Genomic DNA, 20,585 nt, shown 5'->3' with positions numbered 1-20,585 from the left:
GTATTAATAAATCCATATTATAGTCTGTTGTGATCTTGTGTGGTGCACATTCTCATTGTCAGTGTTACTGACTGATGTTAGGAATTTGTAATATGATTGAAATAATGTTGATAACAAAAATTAAGTAAACCATGGTGTATGTCGTTCTTTCCACTTTATGCCCAGCATGTCAATATATTTTGAAATTGTGTACAACTCATTGTGTACACATTGCCTTAATTATAATGAGCCAGGCCTGAAACTGTTGGCCATAGTGCAAAAAGAGAAACAAAACCTATCTTATCCATTTTCTACTTTCATTTGTTCTCTCTTGAGTAAAATGCCATCTTTCAAAGGAATGTATTCAATTTGGAATCATACTCTTTTGTACTTTTGTATTTTAACTCTCTCAGGTAACTACCAAAATGTTTAACTAATTTTTATAGTTTTTTGATTTCACAGGTTATCGTAGTGTTCCACTGAAGAATGAGTTTAGTGAAGAATTGGAACTAGCATCTCTTCTTATACATTTGGATATCAGGGATGCAAGGGTAAGTAGAATTCAGTATATCGGCAATTTAACTGACTGACTGATTGAAGGAATGGAATTGGTACCTTCTAAATTGCCATTTCCTTTTGTATAAACATACTACAGCATTACACGATAGAAAATTAAAGACCCACTGGTATTATAACACTGGGCCCACTGGAATTATGTCATTCTAGTAAATGGCTACCAATTAACCTAAATGTAACTAATCTTTTTCTGAGATCTTTCTTGAGATTAGGAGTTGCTTCCCTCGTATTAAGAAACTGTGCAGTTCAAGAATTTTGAGCTCTCGGAAAAGGATAAGTTTCCTGAAAAATTTTGCCTTTTTTACTTAATATAATATTACATTGTGTTCAGTAAGTAGTTTTAATAGCCCTAGTCACATTCAATAGCTTATTTTTAAATTTAGCTGTAGATTTTTTAAGTTATAACAATATTTTTAGAGCCTTCGTATCTGTGATTTAGCATGACTATAGTAACTTTTAGTGTAGTGCATGGCAGTGAAATTGTAATGTTTTAATTATGGAAAATAAGTAGCTAAAAAGTTATAATCATGTATGTTAGGATATATATATATATATATATATTTTTTTTTTTTTTTTTTTTAGCTAAGAAATGTTATATAGTAAGGATAATAAAATTTATAACATTACAAGCATAACTGTATAACTTAATATACAGGGTGTCCACAAATGATTACCCTGATTACATTTTGTTACAAAAATTTTATTACTATTGGGAGGTTAACAAAATTTAACCAAATTGTACACTAATATTAAAAGTTTTTATCAATACATAAGGACTTTAAAAAACTTCAACATGAGTGTCTCTTGTGGCACGTTCATTCAACCGTACCAAATTAGAGTATATTATAATCAGGGTAATCATTAGTGGACACCCTGTATATTATTGCTGTAAACCTGTGAATAGTATTATTACACCATTTACGTATCTATCAGTTTAGTATTCTCAAATTTAAATGGGAATAATGCCTCAGACTAGAATAGCAGAGCATAGGAGAACTGAAGGGGGCAGTTCTATAAATCACAATCTTACAAAATGGAAATGCTACTTGTTCGATGTTTGCAAACTATCTGGAATGAAACATGATGCAGCCAAAGTTATCTTTGTGTGTGTTCGGTGCAAAGAGTAAGAGGAAATTAAGCGTGAATTCATCATTGTGATGAGCATTTATGATAGCTTGGAGAACAGGGTAGATACCCTTGAAGGAATTAAAACAGGGAGTCCATTAAGCTTTCCACTTCCTGCCTCAATTCCAGGGCTGACACTCGTGCATCAGACAACTGAGTAGTAGTCCCCTAGGCAGAATGTGCTGGACACAGCAGAGTTGTTATTATTAGTTATTTTTTATTGCCAGAGAAACAGGAAATATATTGTGCAAAAAGAACAGGTGGAATAGGACCAGGGTATGACTGCAGGGGGGACAAAACTTAGATGACTTTATAGAGCAGATATCTTTTAAGGGTGCAAAAGGCTATATTGTTCTATACATTGGTAATAACAATATTAAGAGTAGGAGATGTCAGGATTACTTATTGGAAAAAAGTCACAAGTTATGATTAAATTAAACGGCATTTTTGGCTAGAGCCTTAGACTACGAAGGAGTTTATTGACATATGGGTTAGTGCGATCACAGCATTTTTATACGTGGTAAACGACCAAGGTAATTATAATTAAATATAAAAGTGTCTAATTCTACCCAGACATGATAGGTGGGAGTACAGGATGAGAGCCTTGTCAATCAATTTGGCCCTAGAGAGATAATGCAAGGCTTGTGGCGCAGAATTTTTCCCAGTGTGGTTGGTGCTTGTTAACAGGCGAGACTGTTTTTATAGAGATGAGATTCACTTAAATAGAATGGCTGCGGGGATATTTGATATGCTATCATAGGTGTTAGGTGGATCAGAAAACTGCTAACTTGGGCGAATAGATGAAGGTGATTCTTGCACTGTTTCTGTTGGAACATGCAGAAGCCTGGAAAGCAAGGTGTCAGCAATTTCAAGCTCTGCTGTGGATCATCATGAAATCAACATCAAAGAGTAAGAACAAGGGCAAGCATACTACACTAGTGTTAAGAGTATAGTAAATAAATTGATAAATTTAAAGTATTGGTTAAGTCATCAAATGTGGACATCAAGGGATATTGGAGGTATAATGTCAATCAAACATAAAGAATACAGAATTTAAATATAGGAAATACAACATGCCCAGAAAGGCCACAGTTTATAGTGTAGTTTGACTGCAGCAGCGGGAAGACCAATCGCAGAGTGTGGGGAATCCCCAACTCTGCGATTGGTATTCCTGGAGAGGTGGGCTCTTGGAAAAGTAGGAAGAAATAGACTTTGATGGGGCAAATCCTGGGATTGCCTGATCTTGACAGGGTTAACACAGAAATAATAAAAATGAAGAAAAGATGGGATAGATAGTGTTAGTGGGGAATAAGAGAGGTAGAGAATGAACGGTAGCAAAAGTGGCTGCCAGGTTGAAAGGGGGTGATGGGCTTCCTATTCCTTTAGAATGGGCTTCCTATTCCTTTGGAATAGGAAGCCCATCACCCCCTTTCAACCTGGCAGCCACTTTTTTAGCTCTTCCCCTCTGGGGGCAGGATGGGCTTCCTATTCCTTTGGAATAGGAAGCCCATCCTGCTCCAGAGGGGAAGAGCTAAAAAAGTGATGGAGGGTGCCAGCCACCAAGCAAAAGTGGGATTTGGGACTCCACCTGTGGGGGTATAGGGGGAAAGGATCTCTATAATAGTGTAAAGGAGGGGGGAATAGAGTGGGGTAGGAGAGAAAGTAGAAGTAAAGAGGTGGATGTAGGTGGAAGCATCCACCTTTGAAATGGGGCCTCCTAGATCCCCTGGGAGAGAGGGAAATAAAGGTCATGTGTAAATCCCATGAATTGCCAAATGGACATCAATATCTCATGCCAAGTTGGGTGTCAGCAGTCCAGACATAGGAGAAAAATTAACATCCTGGTCTTAGGAATACATGAGCCAGCAAGGGAGATCTCCAGGCCTAGGGGGTATTCTGCAGCTTCTGCCACCAGTGCCCCATATATGATATTTTGCATATATGATAATATATGTCTGATATATGATAATAAGGCAAGGGTCACACCAGTAAGACATCCAGAACTACTAACCAATTTATTCTAGATGACAGGCATGCAACCCCTGGCGGTCTGACCCCAGATGGCCAGTGGGAACTTACTATTCTCATCAGCCAAGTGGGGTTGTCTGCATCCTGAAATAGTCATTATTGTCCTTTATTTATACAGAGTTCGTCTGTCTCAGAGTTCCCCCGTGATCTCATCAAATCAGTGCTGCCAGGGTATCCTGGCAGACATTCTATGCTGTGGCAGCATTAGCATCCCACGCCTAACAGTGTTAGCACTCTAGTTTGTCAAAATGGTCTTTTGTTTAGACAGGGTAGCTCGTGGTGTTGAGGTGCCCTGGTGTATCCAACACCTGGCCATTTGGCAAGTTGCATATCTTTGAAATTAAGTGACATCTGTGTTCCTCATAATCTGTGCAGTGATACATAACACTAGTGGCTCATCCAGGAGATCTACTCCATGGTCTAATCCCACACTGTGACAGTGTCAGCATCCTACACCATTAGGTGTTAGCAGTCAAAATTGGATGACATTACAATTGGGTGGTCCAATTAAGGTAGTTATTTAGACAGGAGCACTTAAGTTGGGTCCCCTCCACAGTCTTGAACTCTTTGGGTACCTTTCATATATTCATTCAGCGCTTTGTAATAATGCTCCTGTATGACAAAAAGGTGCTCATGACCATTTGCAAGTCATGTATCTTTGAAATTAAGTGACTGACATCAGTATTCCTCATAATCTGGACAGTGATACATAACGTACTTCTATGTTTCACTTTTGCCACAGTTTAGGATCATCAGTAATTCCCAGAGAGGTCAATTATCGTTGAAGGATAAACTGACCTCTCTGGGTAAACTGAGGTAAAATTGAAAGCTTCAAGGCCCCGGCCTTCAAGCTTTAAATTTTATTTTCACTCTGGTGAAAAGTGCCTGGTTATCATACCTTTAGTGCTTTCATTCCAGCATACTTGCCATATCCTGTGCAGTTCCTCCATGATACACTTCCTTTCTTGCTTGATATCTCTATCAGTATCAAGGCTTATGTTAAGGATGGTTGTGGTAGTACCTTTCTTATGTAGGTACATCAACCATGCCTAATCACCCCACCAAATACGGAGGATGCGGAAAGATCAGGGAATGACCACTGCATATCCCGGAGCAATATGGCCTTAGTTGCTAATGCTCCTAAAATCCAAATAACAAACAAACCTAGTCAAGGGGCAGAACCCCTGCCAGGACTTGAAGTACTCACACTATGGCATGCCCTGGTGGTGGTAAGTAAAACAATGCACTGGATTGAATCCAGTTTACCTATGTTTCTTCAAAATGCAGCTCTTTGGCAACATACACCTGTGCCAAAACATATCACTAGGAGGAAGACTATTTTCTAAATTAGCATTAGTATGACACAAGAAAGCAGGGTTTATTATTATTAGCTATATGGTGCAAGGAAGCCTGAGGCTTATGCTGCGCCAGCCAAAAAAAATTTCAGATTACCCTGTGAGAGAGAGAGAGAGAGAGAGAGAGTCGGATGTAGAATGGAATCAGCAAGAAAGAAGAATGAATAATGATATCCAGCTAAGGACTGGGTATGCAAGCCCATACCTGTACTTGCTACATCGATTTCATATCGATGTAGCAAGTACAGGTACAAACAATGGCAGCAGAATTCAAATGCTCCTATCAATTCAATGCCGGCAAAAGTCGACTGTAATTTTTAATGCAATTACAATGTCCAAGTAAAGAATAAGTACACCAAATTAATCAGAAAATCACAAAAAAATATTATACTACTAAATTAACATCAAAAGTTAGACAATAATTCAAATCAATAAATAAAATTCCACTAAGCTGCTTGTGAAACATTGACATATGTGGCTCTCCTATCCTCGTCAGCAGACAGTATTGAGACAAATCAATGCTAATGTTCTCTTTTTCAATTCCCATTTAGTTCTCTTTATTCTGGCTATCATGTGGGCATAGTTTCTGACCTTTTTAGCCAGATGCACTAACTGCGGTTAGAAAGTTAGTTTAGTGCCAAAGATAATGCCCAAATATTTGAGCATTCGTCAGATTTCCCCCCCCCCCCCCATTATATTTCTAACTGTTTTTGGCTAAGTTGCATTCCACTTTGGTAACCCAGTACATCATTAAAATAAAATCAGTATATCAACCAAAGCTTGAGAAACTAATGATTCCATGGCAGGCCAAAGTTTCTAATTTTTTCCAATGATATTGAAAAATAAGACTTCCTGTTTTCTCTGTTTTGATTTTATTGTCATGTGAACCATATCAAGAGTTTCAGATTGACATAAACCAAAATTCTAAGTCTTAATTATAGACTTGAGATATGGAAATTCACACTTTTTATTTTTTCATATCTTCGAGTCCTCTAAGATTGGCCCTGTTAGAGGACCTTATGGGGGTTACAATTTAGGCACAGTCATGATATCTAACAATCTTACCAAATTTCAAGAAAATCAAAGATGGTCAAGTTGTGAACTTTGATTTTCTAAGCAGGCCAGAAGGCAAAGACCAATTCTGATATCCAAATTTCAATAACTTTAAACATTTTCATAAATAATACTTTCTCAACTTGTCTGTTGCCATTGTCTATCAGCTGAAAATAGAACTATTTGTTAATTACAGAATATTACCAACAAGTGAGTGGGAACCTCAAACCTTATTAATTGTCTAATGCTGTACTCTGCTTTCATATTGCCAACTAGTTTACAAGTTATTTTCTTATTTTACTTCTATTTTTAATAATTCCTTCAATATCATTGGGCTCACCATTAATTTTGAAATTATTCTCTGCTGTAACCTATTTTATGTTGTTTAATTCTTTTTATCTGTCAATGTCACCTCTATAGTATATTATTATAATTGTTGCTCTTATATTATTTCTCCCTGTTTTGAGGGATCCACCCTGTGACAGGTATTGCTCCCAAGTACCACAGGGTGATTGTTATGTCTGGTGTTGCGGTTGGTCAAGGAACTGTCTATACTATGGGTATTCAGGATTGTGACTTTCTGGTTTGTTTGGTTTTTTTTTTTTTTAAGGAGCATAAACAACTAAGGCCATATTGCTCCGGGCATATGTGGTAGTCATTCCCTGACCTTTCCGCATCCTCCATATTTTGTGGTCACAGGCTCGAACCCCGGTCTAATCAAGAAGCGTGTGCTATGCACTGCTGCTCCTGACCACCAAGGCGCCCGCGATTTTCTGGAGTTCCTTGTAGGTGTTCTCTGGGATTATCTCTCTATACATTAAAAAAGGTTTCCTCCTAGTGATATTTATTCAAGCCAATGGGAGTAGGGGGCAAGGCACTACAGATGCAATTAATTATTGACTTCTGCCTCCATGACATTCACCAACCTCGTGCACATGCCTCAACTGTCTAACATTTGACATTACAATGTTCCATTGTAACGTTTTTTGTATATTAATGAATATTGTATATTTGTAAATAGTTTAGTATTTTGTAAATATTTTAAATATGTGTATAGTTTAAGTATTTCAGTTATATATTTTAGCTTGCTCTTTCAGATTCATCAATATTCCTCATGTATTATGGAACCCAAAGCAAAAGGCCTTTGGCTAAAATTTATTATTTGGGTACCACTTGTCTCCGAGTAGTGGGCATGGTCGTAGAACAGAGTGATTGTACAGTTGAGTCCTGTGGTTGGGTGATTATTGTGAATGCATTTTGTTTCTGATTGTTTTGTGCTGTCGAGGAGGGGGAGTGCTTAGCTTATGTATGGTATTTATCTCCCCATCCCGATTTTAAAACAGCGGCATGTGGGGGATAAACACCCTGGGCATGTCAACCTAAGAGGAAAGGAGGCTTGGCTAAACAGTGAGTGACATCTTCCAATTACTGCTTTCTTTCTGACTTTTAGTTGAAGTATGGAGTGGTACCCAAGATCTGAATTTTTAGCAGCCCTTTTCCTAAGTGACCTAGGTAAATAATTACATAGTGATATTTATTCGACCTTGAGAATGCCGCACACTACAAATGCACAGGTAAATAATTACATGGGTCATTTCCTGATTAGATATAGACTAGTGCATTTCGAACAGTGTCTTTTACGTAGAAAAGCGTGCATGGGGTTTGGCGAACAAAGTGAGCAGGGGGACGGAGTTCTCTAGTTATTGTTATTATATTTATTTTATATACATATTTTTTGTGTATACTGTATTTATTTTATATTAGGTTTTTAGTTTTCTAGTTTCAGTAGTGAAGAGAAGCTTTAACTAATTTTTAAATTTTTAGTTTTCTTAGTTGTTCTATAATGTATCTTACTGAACTCTAGATGTTAACTGTTTTTGAACTCTTTTAAATGCAGTTTTATTAGTTGTTATATAAACAGATTTCATTGGTTGATTAATTCAATTGCAATAATACATTATATATCACCACCTAAATCATTTATGGATTTGTTTATTTTTATAAGGATGAAGAAGGTGTATATACATCCATTCAGCAGTTACGAGACAGGTCCCGAGAACTGAACCAGCAAATTGAAGAGTCAGTTAGGCTAGGTGATGAAACTAGTGCACAACAATATCGAGCCCAGTTGTGTGCTACTGAAGAGCAGCTTTTATCTAAAAATGAAGAAAGGTCAGTGCATAAAAATGTAGCGAATAACTTTCAATACAGTCATCCTATTAAGGTTAATTTTTATTATTATTTTTTTTTTTTTCATGTCAGATATGCCAAAATTACTCAGTCCAGAGTTCTTCACACTGCATGAACAACAACAATGTCACAAAATATGGTGATGTTTCTAGATCACTATATTATAATTGCAAACTCTGACCCTCTGTGGCCATCCTAGAGTGTAAACAGAAAATTTATATGCATGGCTAGTATTCAATGATATTTTATTTTAGAACTTAAAAATCATTGGATAGTATATACGTGAAATAATAATTTGGTAGCAAGTAAGTTGTCACCTGCTCTCTTATTGCTTCCACTTAGCATATCCTATTTCCTACTAGCCTGAACTGAACTGACCAACACGGTAGTTATAATCACTGTCCTTCCAAGGACAGTGATTACAACTTGGGAAAAAGCCTGGATTCTAAACTCCTGCGGTCTCACTAGAAGCAACTTTTATGGTTCCTTTCCCACACCATGGCTGAGTTAGCTGATCTCAGGCAATGGTTTAGTATCAGTATTAATAAAGCCAAATAATTCAAGGAAGCAAACTTTATTTACATCATCAAAAATAAATAAATAGAATAGTAATGAAAATTAAAATAAAACAGACTATTCATACTATTCTAATTCCCACAATGTAATCATCTAATTCTGCTTTAAACATAGCCAGACTCTAGGTGAGCTTCATAACTTTGTGATCCAGTCTTCTGTTATTCCCCAAAATTTTGTGTTTGTCTTCTGATTCATGTCTCACCTACAAGAGAGAACAGACTTTCCTCATTCATTTTACTCAATTCACTCATTCTGCTTCAGTGTCTTATATATCTCAGTTAAATCTCCCCTTAGATGTCTAGTTATCAAACTTTTGTAGTCCATATCCCATTTTTTTTCTATGTGCATTGCTTCACACTCACACCAATCTGGTTCCCCTTCTCTTGAACCTCTCCAAAAATTATTTATTTTTTTAGGTGGTCTCCAGACCTGAATACAGTATTCCATATGTGGTAAAGATCACCTTGTAAAGAGGGATAACGACATCCTTCTTCCTACTAGCAAAGGCCCTATAAATAATAGACAGGACACCACATACCTTCCTAGCCCCACATGTTTGAACTACATGGAAAATTTCTTGTCACATCAAATCATAACACTAAGTATTTTTCATCATGAATCACTTAAGTTCCTCTCCCCCTCCCCTAGCTTTTATGTGACTCCAGGATTTCTGGTCCCTGCTGCATAACCTTACATTTAGAAGAATGACACTTTAGTTGCCATTTTTCAGACCATATATGCAATTGATCCAAGTCTTTGAAGTAAACATTGTCTGGCTTAAACTTCACACCTTGAAATCTGCTTTTCTTTCAGCTTACAGTTATTCAGTCTCCAGTTTTTTGAAAGTCAAAATTTGACAGTTATGCTTTAACCAGTTGTCTACAAAAAGCCTTGAATGATTAATAGTTGCGTGACTGGTATGGTATCTAGAAATAAACAAATGTTTAATCTGTACGCAATCTGTGAGTATAGATCTAAACAGGTCAATGTCAGAGCATTTGGTCAGAATAGATGTCAATATCTAAGAACTTTTAGTTGCAGCCTTTTTTGATATAAAAAGAAGTATACAATACAGAATGGAAATATGGGATCCTCATCATAATTTCTACTCACTAGGATTAAAAAGGTATCTTCCAATATTCATTAGAAATATCACATCAAATAAAACTTTTTAGGCCAGAATGCAATGATCTCTTTTCTGGATCATTGTATTCTTTCATTGGGAAGGTATATCATGATGATCAACTTTTAAGTGCCACACTATTTTCAATCAGAATAAATACAATCATAGAACAGCTCCCACCAGTACTGTCAAAATGTATTATACACAGTTTTACTTTTTTTTTGTCAGTCATACAGTATGAAAACAGTTGAGGGACAGCTATAAAGTCTACACTTTATAGCTTTGTAGCTGTCCAACTGTTCTCAGGCTAACTGTAATGAAGAACATCAGTAAATGGGCTGTAAACCATAGGTTCAGATTGCCACCACAAAAGCAATGTGCCCATTTTTGTCATGAGAAAAAATTATATTAAGATCTGGGAGCTAAAATTCAATCGGAAAATAATTCCTATTAGCTCTTTCTCGAAATTGATAGAATAACTCTGGACAAAAAATTAAGCTTCCATGAACACTTATGCCCAGTCAAATGTATCAATGTATAAATAAAATTTTTAAAATATTCAATATTTTAAGAATCTTATCTTTGATTCCTTGGGGAACTGGTCAATGTAAATACAGTAAACCCCGCTATTCGCGGTTTCACGTATTCGTGGTCGCTGATTTAATATAGAATGAAACCTAAAAAAATGTGAATTTTAAATCGCCGTGAACATTTTCCGCCATAAAAAAACATGGGCGTGGCTAAAATTATCTTTCCCAGTCAAAACAGCGCTCGGTGGGTGGGTGGGGGGTGATAAAATCGAGAGTGTGGATGTTTCTCGCTAATCCTTGTTCAGTATGTGTTATGCACTTGTCATGGAAGGTTTCGTCGTTTGCTTTTAATTTATATGCTTATAAATTGAATAAATTTATCAATTTATAAATTGATATGCTTACAAAAGTGATAAATCTACCGTTTTGCAGTGTAAAACAGACTTTTTCAAGTGTGTTAACGGAAGAAAGTGACTTTGTTGTAGACAAGTTCTTTCTAACCCGTACAAAAATATGGCTACGAATAACAAGGGAAATGTGAAAAGATCAAAGAAGGTGATGACATTAGTGAATAAAATTGAGTTGTTAGACAAAATTTCTAATGGTGAAAGTGTCTCCTCAGTGGCAAAACATAAAATCAATGAGTCAACGGTACGGTCAATCAAAAAATTGGAAGAAAAAATCTGCCGTAGTGTCCGTGAAAAAGCGCTAATTGCTTCAAAAATTTGCTCTGTAACTCGTGATGTTAAATTAGAAAAAATGGAAACGGCTTTAAATCTGTGGATAAAGGCAAAACTCCTTTATCAACACTTTAGCGAAATTGGTGATGGCACTGGCGGGATAAGTTTTTTAGCTAGCAAAGGCACTGGTTTGAAAGATTTATTTGAAATTTCTAATAAATATTACATTTAATATTAAATTGTTTCTTATTTTCATTTCGATGCCATATGCTTGCATTTCACCTATGTACTGTCTATGTACATAGTCATATTATGAAGGTACATATAATACATACATAGACAAAATTTTAGACTAGTTCTTCTTATATATTTCATACTTTGGAACGGAACCCCTTTATTACTATGGGAGCCATAACTCGGTATTCGCGGCATTTCTCAGGAACGTAACCCCCGCGAATAGCGGGGGTTTATTGTAGTTCAAAATATATAGAACACTAATAATTGTGGCAATCCATTGCTATCAGGATTGTCACAGGATCTTTTTATAGGTTGTTGGTACAAAGCTTATATCTCAACTTGTGAAGTGCCTCTATCCCTCCAACATAAACAATTAGCACTACAGTACAATATTGGTTCTGTGTGATACTGGAACATATTGCTTATTTCTTAAGCAATACGTTCCAGCACAGCATCCAAAGTGTACCAGTTTCATACATTAACTTAACTTCTTACAACAAACAACCTGAAACTTCTATCTCACAAAATGGCAATTATTCCGGACCAACGAAAAAGTCAAATTATATTGGATATGATTTCTCTCAGATCTCTTTATGATGCACTAATCTTTGTAAAGTATGTTGTGAAGAAGTAATTCACTCCATAGTTGTATATGACACATGCTTTTGTACCCCACATATGAATGCTTCACATGACTACTAGAGGCACTACATGATTAAAAAGAAAAAAGAAGTTTAACTTTGAGAGAAAAGAAGTATGAGTTAAGTTAGAAGCATTTACATACAGATATTTCATTCATATGAGGCTCTGGAAAGATATTGCTATTAAAAGTTAGAACTGAATCTCCATTGTATTATAAATTTGTATATGATAGTATGAACCAGAACTGTAATGCTCAATATGTTCTACGTTGATATCAATATTTGTAAAATAATAAAAGAAGTTTACCTCAATATAATACGTAGAACACTTCCATATGATACTCTCCAGCGATTAAAACGAAAATACAAAAAAACGAAAATCTTACATTACAGTAAAAAAATAATTAAAAATCAATCTAACACAATTAAATTTTGTATTGACTTGACTGCATCAGTTTAATTGTGTTCAATTGATTTTTAATTATTTTTTACTGTAATGTATGGTTTTCGTTTTTTCTTTTTAATTGCTGGAACGTATCATACGGAAGTGTTCTTCGTATTATATTGAGGTAAACTGCTCATATTATTTTACAAAATATAAATTAGTATAAAAGCAAGCTCATTCAGCATTCTTTTAATAAAATGAAATACTTCAGAAACACGTGAATAATGCAGAGAGAGAGAGAGAGCAATACGTTTATTTATTACCCATCACAATAAAATAGAATTTTAACTTCACTGAAAAAAGATTAAAGGCGAACTGATAATTAAAACAGAGGTTCTGTTAAGCTCTTTCAGATTGGAAATATATGAATGAATGATCAACAGTTATTTAAATAAATATATATATTTATTTTAATCCATTTATCCACAAGTCTGTTGTTGCTATTTAGTGTGTACATTTTTTATTGTAAAATATTTAAAAACTGTGTTTTTTTTTCTAACAAAGTTATCTTGATTTGAACAAATATATATAGTAAAATAATTGGAAAGTATAATATATATGATTCAGGTGGGAGAGAACAGCTTTAGTTTTCACTGAACTGTAACCTATCTCTAAAATATATCATGGTAACTCAAATGCAAGTCCCCAAAATAACACTGATTTCCTCAATAACTTTCTAATAAACTTTTCTTGGATTTTATATATATATAATTTTTTTTTTTTTTGTGAAATTAACAATTAGATTAATTATAATCCTAGAAAAAAATTTAACAAATGTGTTAAATGAAATGTGGATGTATCTATGATTTTTGTGATGTATCATTATAATGAAATGATACATACACATTATAATGAAATGTGTATGTATCTATTCTAGCAACTATGATATGTTATGAACATTATTATGATATCACTGTCAGCCCTGCTTTCTACATTAGATTTTTAAAATGGTAGCTTTGAATAAAATCTCTAACTCAGTTGAAAAGTCACGCACTTGCCTCTTCTTTTGATTCTTTGAATCATTCGTAAGAAGCCATGTTATAGTTATTTTACTATATTTTTGTTCAGATAATATTAATGGACATCTTGCCTAAAATGATAAAAGCATTTCTTTTCAAATGTTTATTTTTTTCAAAATATTAATAAAGTATTTGAAAGTTTATGTTAAAATATTAAGAGATATTTTGGAAAGGTACTTAAGCTTTGATATTTTTAGTAATTTTTCCATTTTTCAGTTTGCTTTAAGCGTTTATCAATGTTTTATTAATCTCTGTGTCTTTATATATTCATGTTATGCCCAAAAACTCAAGATTTAATTTTTAAAAGTACACATGAAAGAATGTAAAATTATGAACTTTTTTTTTTTTTTTCAGGAGAAGAGCCTTAAATAGGTTACATATACAGCAGGAATGATGTAACTGTGACGAGTGAAGCGTAGTGTTGTATTTGTACAAACTACAAAGGGGAAAAAAAAAAAAAAAAACTAATTCCTTGCAACTAACAGCGACTTTCCTCTTTATCAGAGCTGAGCAATGTGTTAGTTGCTCACAATATTATCTTCCATAAAGAGACTCAGTGAAGTGTTATCTTTGCACTTGAATATCATTTCTATTCCAAAAATGCCCACATTCAAATGTATCTTCTGCGTTAGAAGATACGCTTGCAGCATGTTTTTTTTTTTTACAACTTAAAGTGCTGTTTTCTGAGAATAGGAACCAGTACCTTGTTCATTGTGGAAGATATGATTGAAGTCAGTGCACGTGATAGCTAGTCGAAGCATGAGCAGCACATTTCTGCCTCAGGTGTCATCTTTTTTTATTGTGTTCATCTATGCATGAATAGGACTATTAATTTAAATCTAAATGAATGATTCTCAAAAATGTGGAAATTTTTTTTTTTTATGTGAGGTGGGCCAAGGAGAATATTTTGTGAACCTATCAGCAGATTAGGGAAATAAAATTGGTGTGCCTTCATGTAAAAGTACCATGGACTCTTGTAAAAAGAATATAAAAACCATTATAATTAAAACTTTCACTTTTTTTAATCAAAATTTCTATGTCAGAAATTTCATGTTCTTCACTGTTGGCAAACACTTAATATATTGCAACTGTAATTTGTGGTAGAAAAATAAATTATTTTTATATGTGATATTTAATTATCATTTGTACTAAGCCCTTCCATTGAATAACTCACTACATTATACAAAAATGTTTAGTAGTTTTAGATGACAAATTCAATCTTAATATCACTATCCTTATTTTTCCGTTATTTAATAGTAAACAGGTCAAAACATATGAATGAAATTTTGCATGGAATAGAAGTATTTATTTTTAAGAGAGATATATTTTTTTCCCCAACCCACGTCCTTTTCTTTTCCAAATATATGCATCAAACCCAGACTTCCCCAAGTCTCTGCATCAGAGGTTGTTGGTCATATCCATATAATATATTTTTTCTGTAGAAGTGTTTCTGCAGTCCACTTTGCATGTTTTGAATTACTAAACAATTCAGTGGAGAAATTACCACACTGCCAGGTCCACCACTGCAGGAGTCTCAAAGAGTCAACGGTGAGGTGCTGGTTTAGTATGATTTAATAAAAAAAAAAAAAAAAAAAAAAACACACACACACCACCCACATAATAAAATAAATAAATTTTCTGTTTATACTCCGGGACGACCAAACAGTCAGAGGAGTTCACAAGATAGATAGAATATAAGAAACAGCACCGTATTCAGTAGTCACGGGCTTGAACCCCGGTCACTCAAGGCACGTGTACTTATGCACCCGCGCGCCTAACCACTAGGCTACGACGGCAACCTGTCCATCCCATCTAATAATTTGTCTAATTACTCCTTGCATGGCTAAAGGCAAACTTCTGCACATCCATCCTACAACTGTCTTTCCTCAATTTGAATTTATGCCCTCTCAGGCAATTATTCTGAGCAAGAGGAAGAATCCCATTAGCAATGAGCATGCTCAAACCATTCAAGGCTTTGACACCTCAATTAGATCACCTCGCAGGTGCCTAGTCTCCAGACACTGTAATTTGCAAAACTTAAGCCTTTCTTCGTAAGAGCAACCCTTTGTTCAACATTTATTCAGTTTTCCCACTTCCATAACACCAGATGGAAATTTGTTGGAACAATCAACTGCACTCGAGCTGAAAGCAAATTTCTGCACATCTATCATGCAACTGTCCTTCCTCAATTTAAATTTGTCCCCTTGTGTAGGTTGTCTTAGCAAGAGTAAAGATGCCATCAACATTTGACTTACTCAATCTGTTCAAAACTTAAACACCACAATTAGATCTTCTTGCAGGTGCCTAGTTCCCAAAAAAAACTGCAATTTACAAAACTGAAAAGTCTTTCTTGGTAAGAGTAACCTTTTGTTCCGGTCACTAATATGTATGTAGTGTGCTCAAATGTGGCCTTACCATTGCCTTATATAGTGAAATAATTACCTCCTTATCCCTGCTGCCAAAATTCCTGTAAATCACTGACAAAACCCATGAGTGTCCTAGCATGCCCATTTGCACTGCTTAGAAAATTTCATGTCTAAACTGCATAATTACCCCCAGGTCTTTTTCATTCTCCACTACCTTCAGTGTGGTATGACATAGTTGGTATGTTATTCTGGGATTACTGCTGCCCATCTGCAGTACCTTGCATTTGTCATTGTTAAACTTAAATTTCCATCTGCCTAATTTTTCAAGATCTTGTTGCAGTAGCATACCTGCATACTGTCATTAACTACCCTCGCACCCTTTGTATCATCTGCAAACTTATATATTAAACCTGATATGCCATCATCACTATATCATTAATAAATAGTGAAGACTACAATGGCCCAGGACTGAACATCAGAGGACTCCACTAATAACATTCATTACACCAAGAAGAGCAGTACCTTGCCCCTAATGCCACATTGCTCCAATTTTGCTTTGGAACCTTTAGAAATTTCTCCAGTCACCAAGAAATTTCGCCAAGGGGAATTGAAACCAGATCTCTCCAAATGAGTCTCAGAGAAATACAAGCACGAACAACAGTTTACAAGAAATCAGCTGAATGTCAACAGCTATTGTACCAACTTGAAAGTTTGCTTTGGCATGATAGGAGTAAAAACAGAGCACTGCAATTCATATTTGATGATTTAAATGTGCCCTTCTAGTATACAAAAGAAGGATTTTATTTTATTGTTATTTCTCTCTACCAGCAGTTCTCAAACTTTCTGAGCCCACACCTTCCTTTACCTGTAAAATTTTCCCTGCGCCTCCCTTGACGTAAAACATCTCTAATTGTGCAATTTCTTATTTTCAATATGTTAATACAATAATTATTAATAATCAGGAAATTATTTTAATCTTAAAAAACATTGTGATATATGTGCTTGCTTTTTTATTGCATAATTCATCAAACCTAGGCATTTTTGAAATGGGGATGCGTATTTCTTTTTCAACATTTAATTTTGATCTGTACTTAGATTTAATGACTGCAAATGGCACTAGTATTCACAAAGCTTTATTGCTACATTCCGGGTATTCGTATTTTGTTCAACACCAAAAAATCATATAAAGATAACAACGAAAACTTTGCTTTCGGTGTGAGGTCTAAAGTGAGATCAATAAATTGTTCTTCTCTGACAGTAGATAAATTTGATGTGGACTATGTATTGAACAGCCTCCGTAGCCGAGTGGGAGTGCAGTAGCACACGCTCTTTGAGTAGACCGGGGTTCAAGCCCCTGACTGCTGAATACGGTCGATCTGCCAACACGCACTGGACCAGCGTGGCAGATTATGGTCCATTTCCCTCAGCATGAATTGTTGAGGAGGCTTCCATATTGCAGTGGGTTGATAATGGCTGCACTTTACTTTACTTTTATGTATTGAAAGGATCTCTAATTCATATGTACTCTCCAAAATTTTCTGTGAAATATTTCTCGAAGTGTGTGCATGGAGTTGTGATAAATGCTCAACAATTACTGATTTTAATTCTTCATTAAAATGAACTTCATTTTGTTGTAAAAATTTATGTAAAAAGTGGGAAGCAATTGTTTTTACCTTCTTTTATTTTTTTTCTTACAAAGTTCTAGTTTCCTTTTAAAGGCTAAAACTTTGTCTGACAGTTGTAGAATATTGGTGTCATTTCCTTGAAGGGATAAATTAAGTGAATTCAATTTATCAAAAATATCACAAAGATAAGTTAGCTTAAAAACAAAATCATTGTTTACAAAGCTCCAGCATTGCAGTGAGATTCTGTGAGAAGATATGAATGGAGCTCCATTCTCAATTCATATATGCGTGATACGACATTGCCAAGAAAAAGACACTACGCATATTCAGAGTACACTGCGGTTGTACTCTGAATATGCAGTTATTTACATTAACAATACAGATAAAATAGTGGTAGATATGTAATAGTAAAAAAATGTTATTCTTAATAACATTTTTAATATTTGCCATGGAAATCTTAAACTATTACACGTCCTATTAAACTATTATTACGTCCGCAACGCCCCTGGTAAATTATGGCGCCTCCCCAAGAACAAGACACAGTTTGAGAACTGCTGCTCTATACTGTTACAAATAGTGAAGATTTTGGATCAGATGTGACATTAAGATTGCCTAAAAATAAATTTGGGAAAACAAAAATTGTTTTTTTTTTTTTTTTTTTTTTTTTTTAACAATAATGTTATCTGCCTACACCTGTTTTAGAACTACATTAAAACTAGTGGTACTGACTGGAAAGCATGTGTATGTTTAAAAGGTAGGGCAGCATCATCTGAGTGTTAGCTGAACCTTGCCATGTCAACGTGTGATATTACAGAAAAACCTATAAGCCAGCTGTGTTTTTTGTGTAGTACACTTTTGAAGAGTACTGTGTTGTGAACAGCCCAATTAGGAAATGGCCACCACTAGGGAAATCAATTCCTGGTTTACACCCCTGCCATGAGGCCACCTTCAGGAAATAAGTGCAAGCACATGTACATAAATTTCTAGGTAACAGAACCTTTGAAAGAGGACCAAGAGTACGGCCAATGATGTATCAAGGATTCCCAGCAGTGAAATTCTTCAGATTTTAATTAGTAGAGACATTAATGTTGATTTTAAGTATTAATAGTAATATTTTATTTGATTTTAAAATTTATTAGCAAAGTTATTATTTGCGATTCTCTGATTAAGTTAGTAATTTGTTTATTACTTGGCCTTTGTAATTGCTTAAAAAAACTACAATCAACTTCTGCTGCCATAGTGTTATATTGGTAAGAACTTTCAAATCCTGCTGCCATTGTTATAATATTGATATAGGCAGTAGTTGGTTTTCTACATTGTTCTGTAGTAGTATAATTAGTATCAGAACAAGCCTATGAACTATAATTTATAGCAATAAACATGTTTTAATAACGTGACTTTATCACATAGTGCATAATGCAATCTAAAAGTGCATAGTTTGTACACCAATCCTGTTAAATAAACAGGATTGGTGTAGCATTATTCTTTTTGAGCTCTTAGCTTTTTCATTTGTTATTTAAAATTAAATTTAGATTAACGTCATACCTCGGAATAGTGTAGCAAAGCAAAGGACTCAGAGTAGCAGGAATACTTTGGTTTGGGGATTAATTTCCGAAGGCAGTTCTCCAACAAATCAGGATTGTGTTATGTGTGTTCCTTGTGCTCTTTTTGCATGCACAAACTCAGCATTCTTGTGGGATTATGTGAGGGCTTGAGGGATAAAGTTGATACCCTCGATGAATTAAAAGAGATGGGACCCAACAAGCACTCAGCCACCCAGCACATGCTCCAGCATCAGACAACACAAAGATTCTCTGCAGCAGAGATTCTTGGTCCAACAGAAAGTAGCTATAATTGGTGACTTGATTATCAGAGAAATGGGAAATATACTGTGCAAAAAAGGCCAGGTAGAATAGGACCAGGGTATGTCTTCCTAAGACTAAAGTAGATGAAGTAGAGGTGTTATCATTTTAAGCTCACAAAAGGTGATATTGTTATACACATTCATACCAATGATATTAAGAGTAAGAGATCTGAGGATTTAATTAAAGTGTTGAGAAATCAGTTAGGATCGAAATTGAAAGCATTGTAATCCTGCCGGTGGGTTGGAAAATTGCTAGGCTGGAAGACACACAGACTAATAGATTAACAGTAGTTGCAGACAAAGGTGAAAAGGATTTTTGCACTGCTTCTATGTGAACATCCGGCAGCCTGGGAAGCAAGGTGTTGGCGATTTCAAAACCTGCCGGGGGTCCTTGCGATAAAAGCAAATACATGGGCTGTGTTAAGGTTACTAAGAGTAAAAACAGTTGCATGTATATGTGTATATACACTAATGCTAGGAGAATACTAAATAAATTTGATGAATGAAGTATTGATCAAATTATCAAATGCAAACATTGTAAGGATATCAGAGACATGGTGTCACTCAGATATAAGGGATCGTAATTTGAATATGGTCAGTACAAAGAGGACTGGGGGGTTATGATCTTAATTAAGAAGCACATGAAATCTAAAGTAATGCATCTAGTGGACATGGGTGGCCAGTGCAGTGGTCACGTTTGGTGTGACATAAGTACTCGGAAAATGAAAATGAAGTTAGAAGTGTGCTATGGGCCTAACGACTCTGATAAATATAATGAAAAACTATACAGACATATAAAATGGGCCATTAACTGGGGGACTTTAACTTTCAGGATACTGATTGGACCTTGTGGGTTGGTCACTCATACAGTAGCAAGACTTGTGGATTTATTGAATGATTGTTTCCTACACCAACATGTTAGAGAGGTAACAAGAAATAGAAAGCAATAGGCTTGATCTGATTATCAATAATGACCCTTTGTGCATCAAGGATCTGCAGATAAAATATCCACTAGGTGACAGGGATCACAAGGTACTAATGAGAGATTTACTTTAAAATATAACTACTATCAAGGTGAATCTTATATAAGTGATCTTAGCCAGTTCTTTAAATTCTGTGCACTGAGACCAACTGAAGAAGTAACAAACAAATTTTAAATGGGATGCATTCGAG

The 20,585-nt window shown here is 35.2% G+C and overlaps 1 protein-coding gene across 1 annotated transcript in view; it reads left to right on the top strand.

Moving 5' to 3' along the window:
• sl (small wing phospholipase C gamma 1) overlaps positions 1-14,157 on the top strand; it is a 602,812-nt gene extending 588,655 nt beyond the window's left edge. Inside the window, exons 30-32 of the mRNA XM_090377657.1 lie at positions 442-530; positions 8,122-8,288; positions 13,912-14,157. Of these exons, the coding sequence (XP_090233783.1) occupies positions 442-530; positions 8,122-8,288; positions 13,912-13,951 (296 nt within the window). The 3' untranslated portion in view covers positions 13,952-14,157. The remainder of the gene's footprint in view (positions 1-441; positions 531-8,121; positions 8,289-13,911) is intronic.
• The last annotated feature ends 6,428 nt before the right edge of the window (positions 14,158-20,585 follow it).

Source organism: Mastigoproctus giganteus, chromosome 7 (genome assembly GCF_048544385.1).
Source record: "Mastigoproctus giganteus isolate SK-2022 chromosome 7, ASM4854438v1, whole genome shotgun sequence".
Lineage (NCBI taxonomy): Eukaryota > Metazoa > Arthropoda > Arachnida > Uropygi > Thelyphonidae > Mastigoproctus > Mastigoproctus giganteus.
This window is presented reverse-complemented; position numbering and strand designations above follow the sequence as displayed.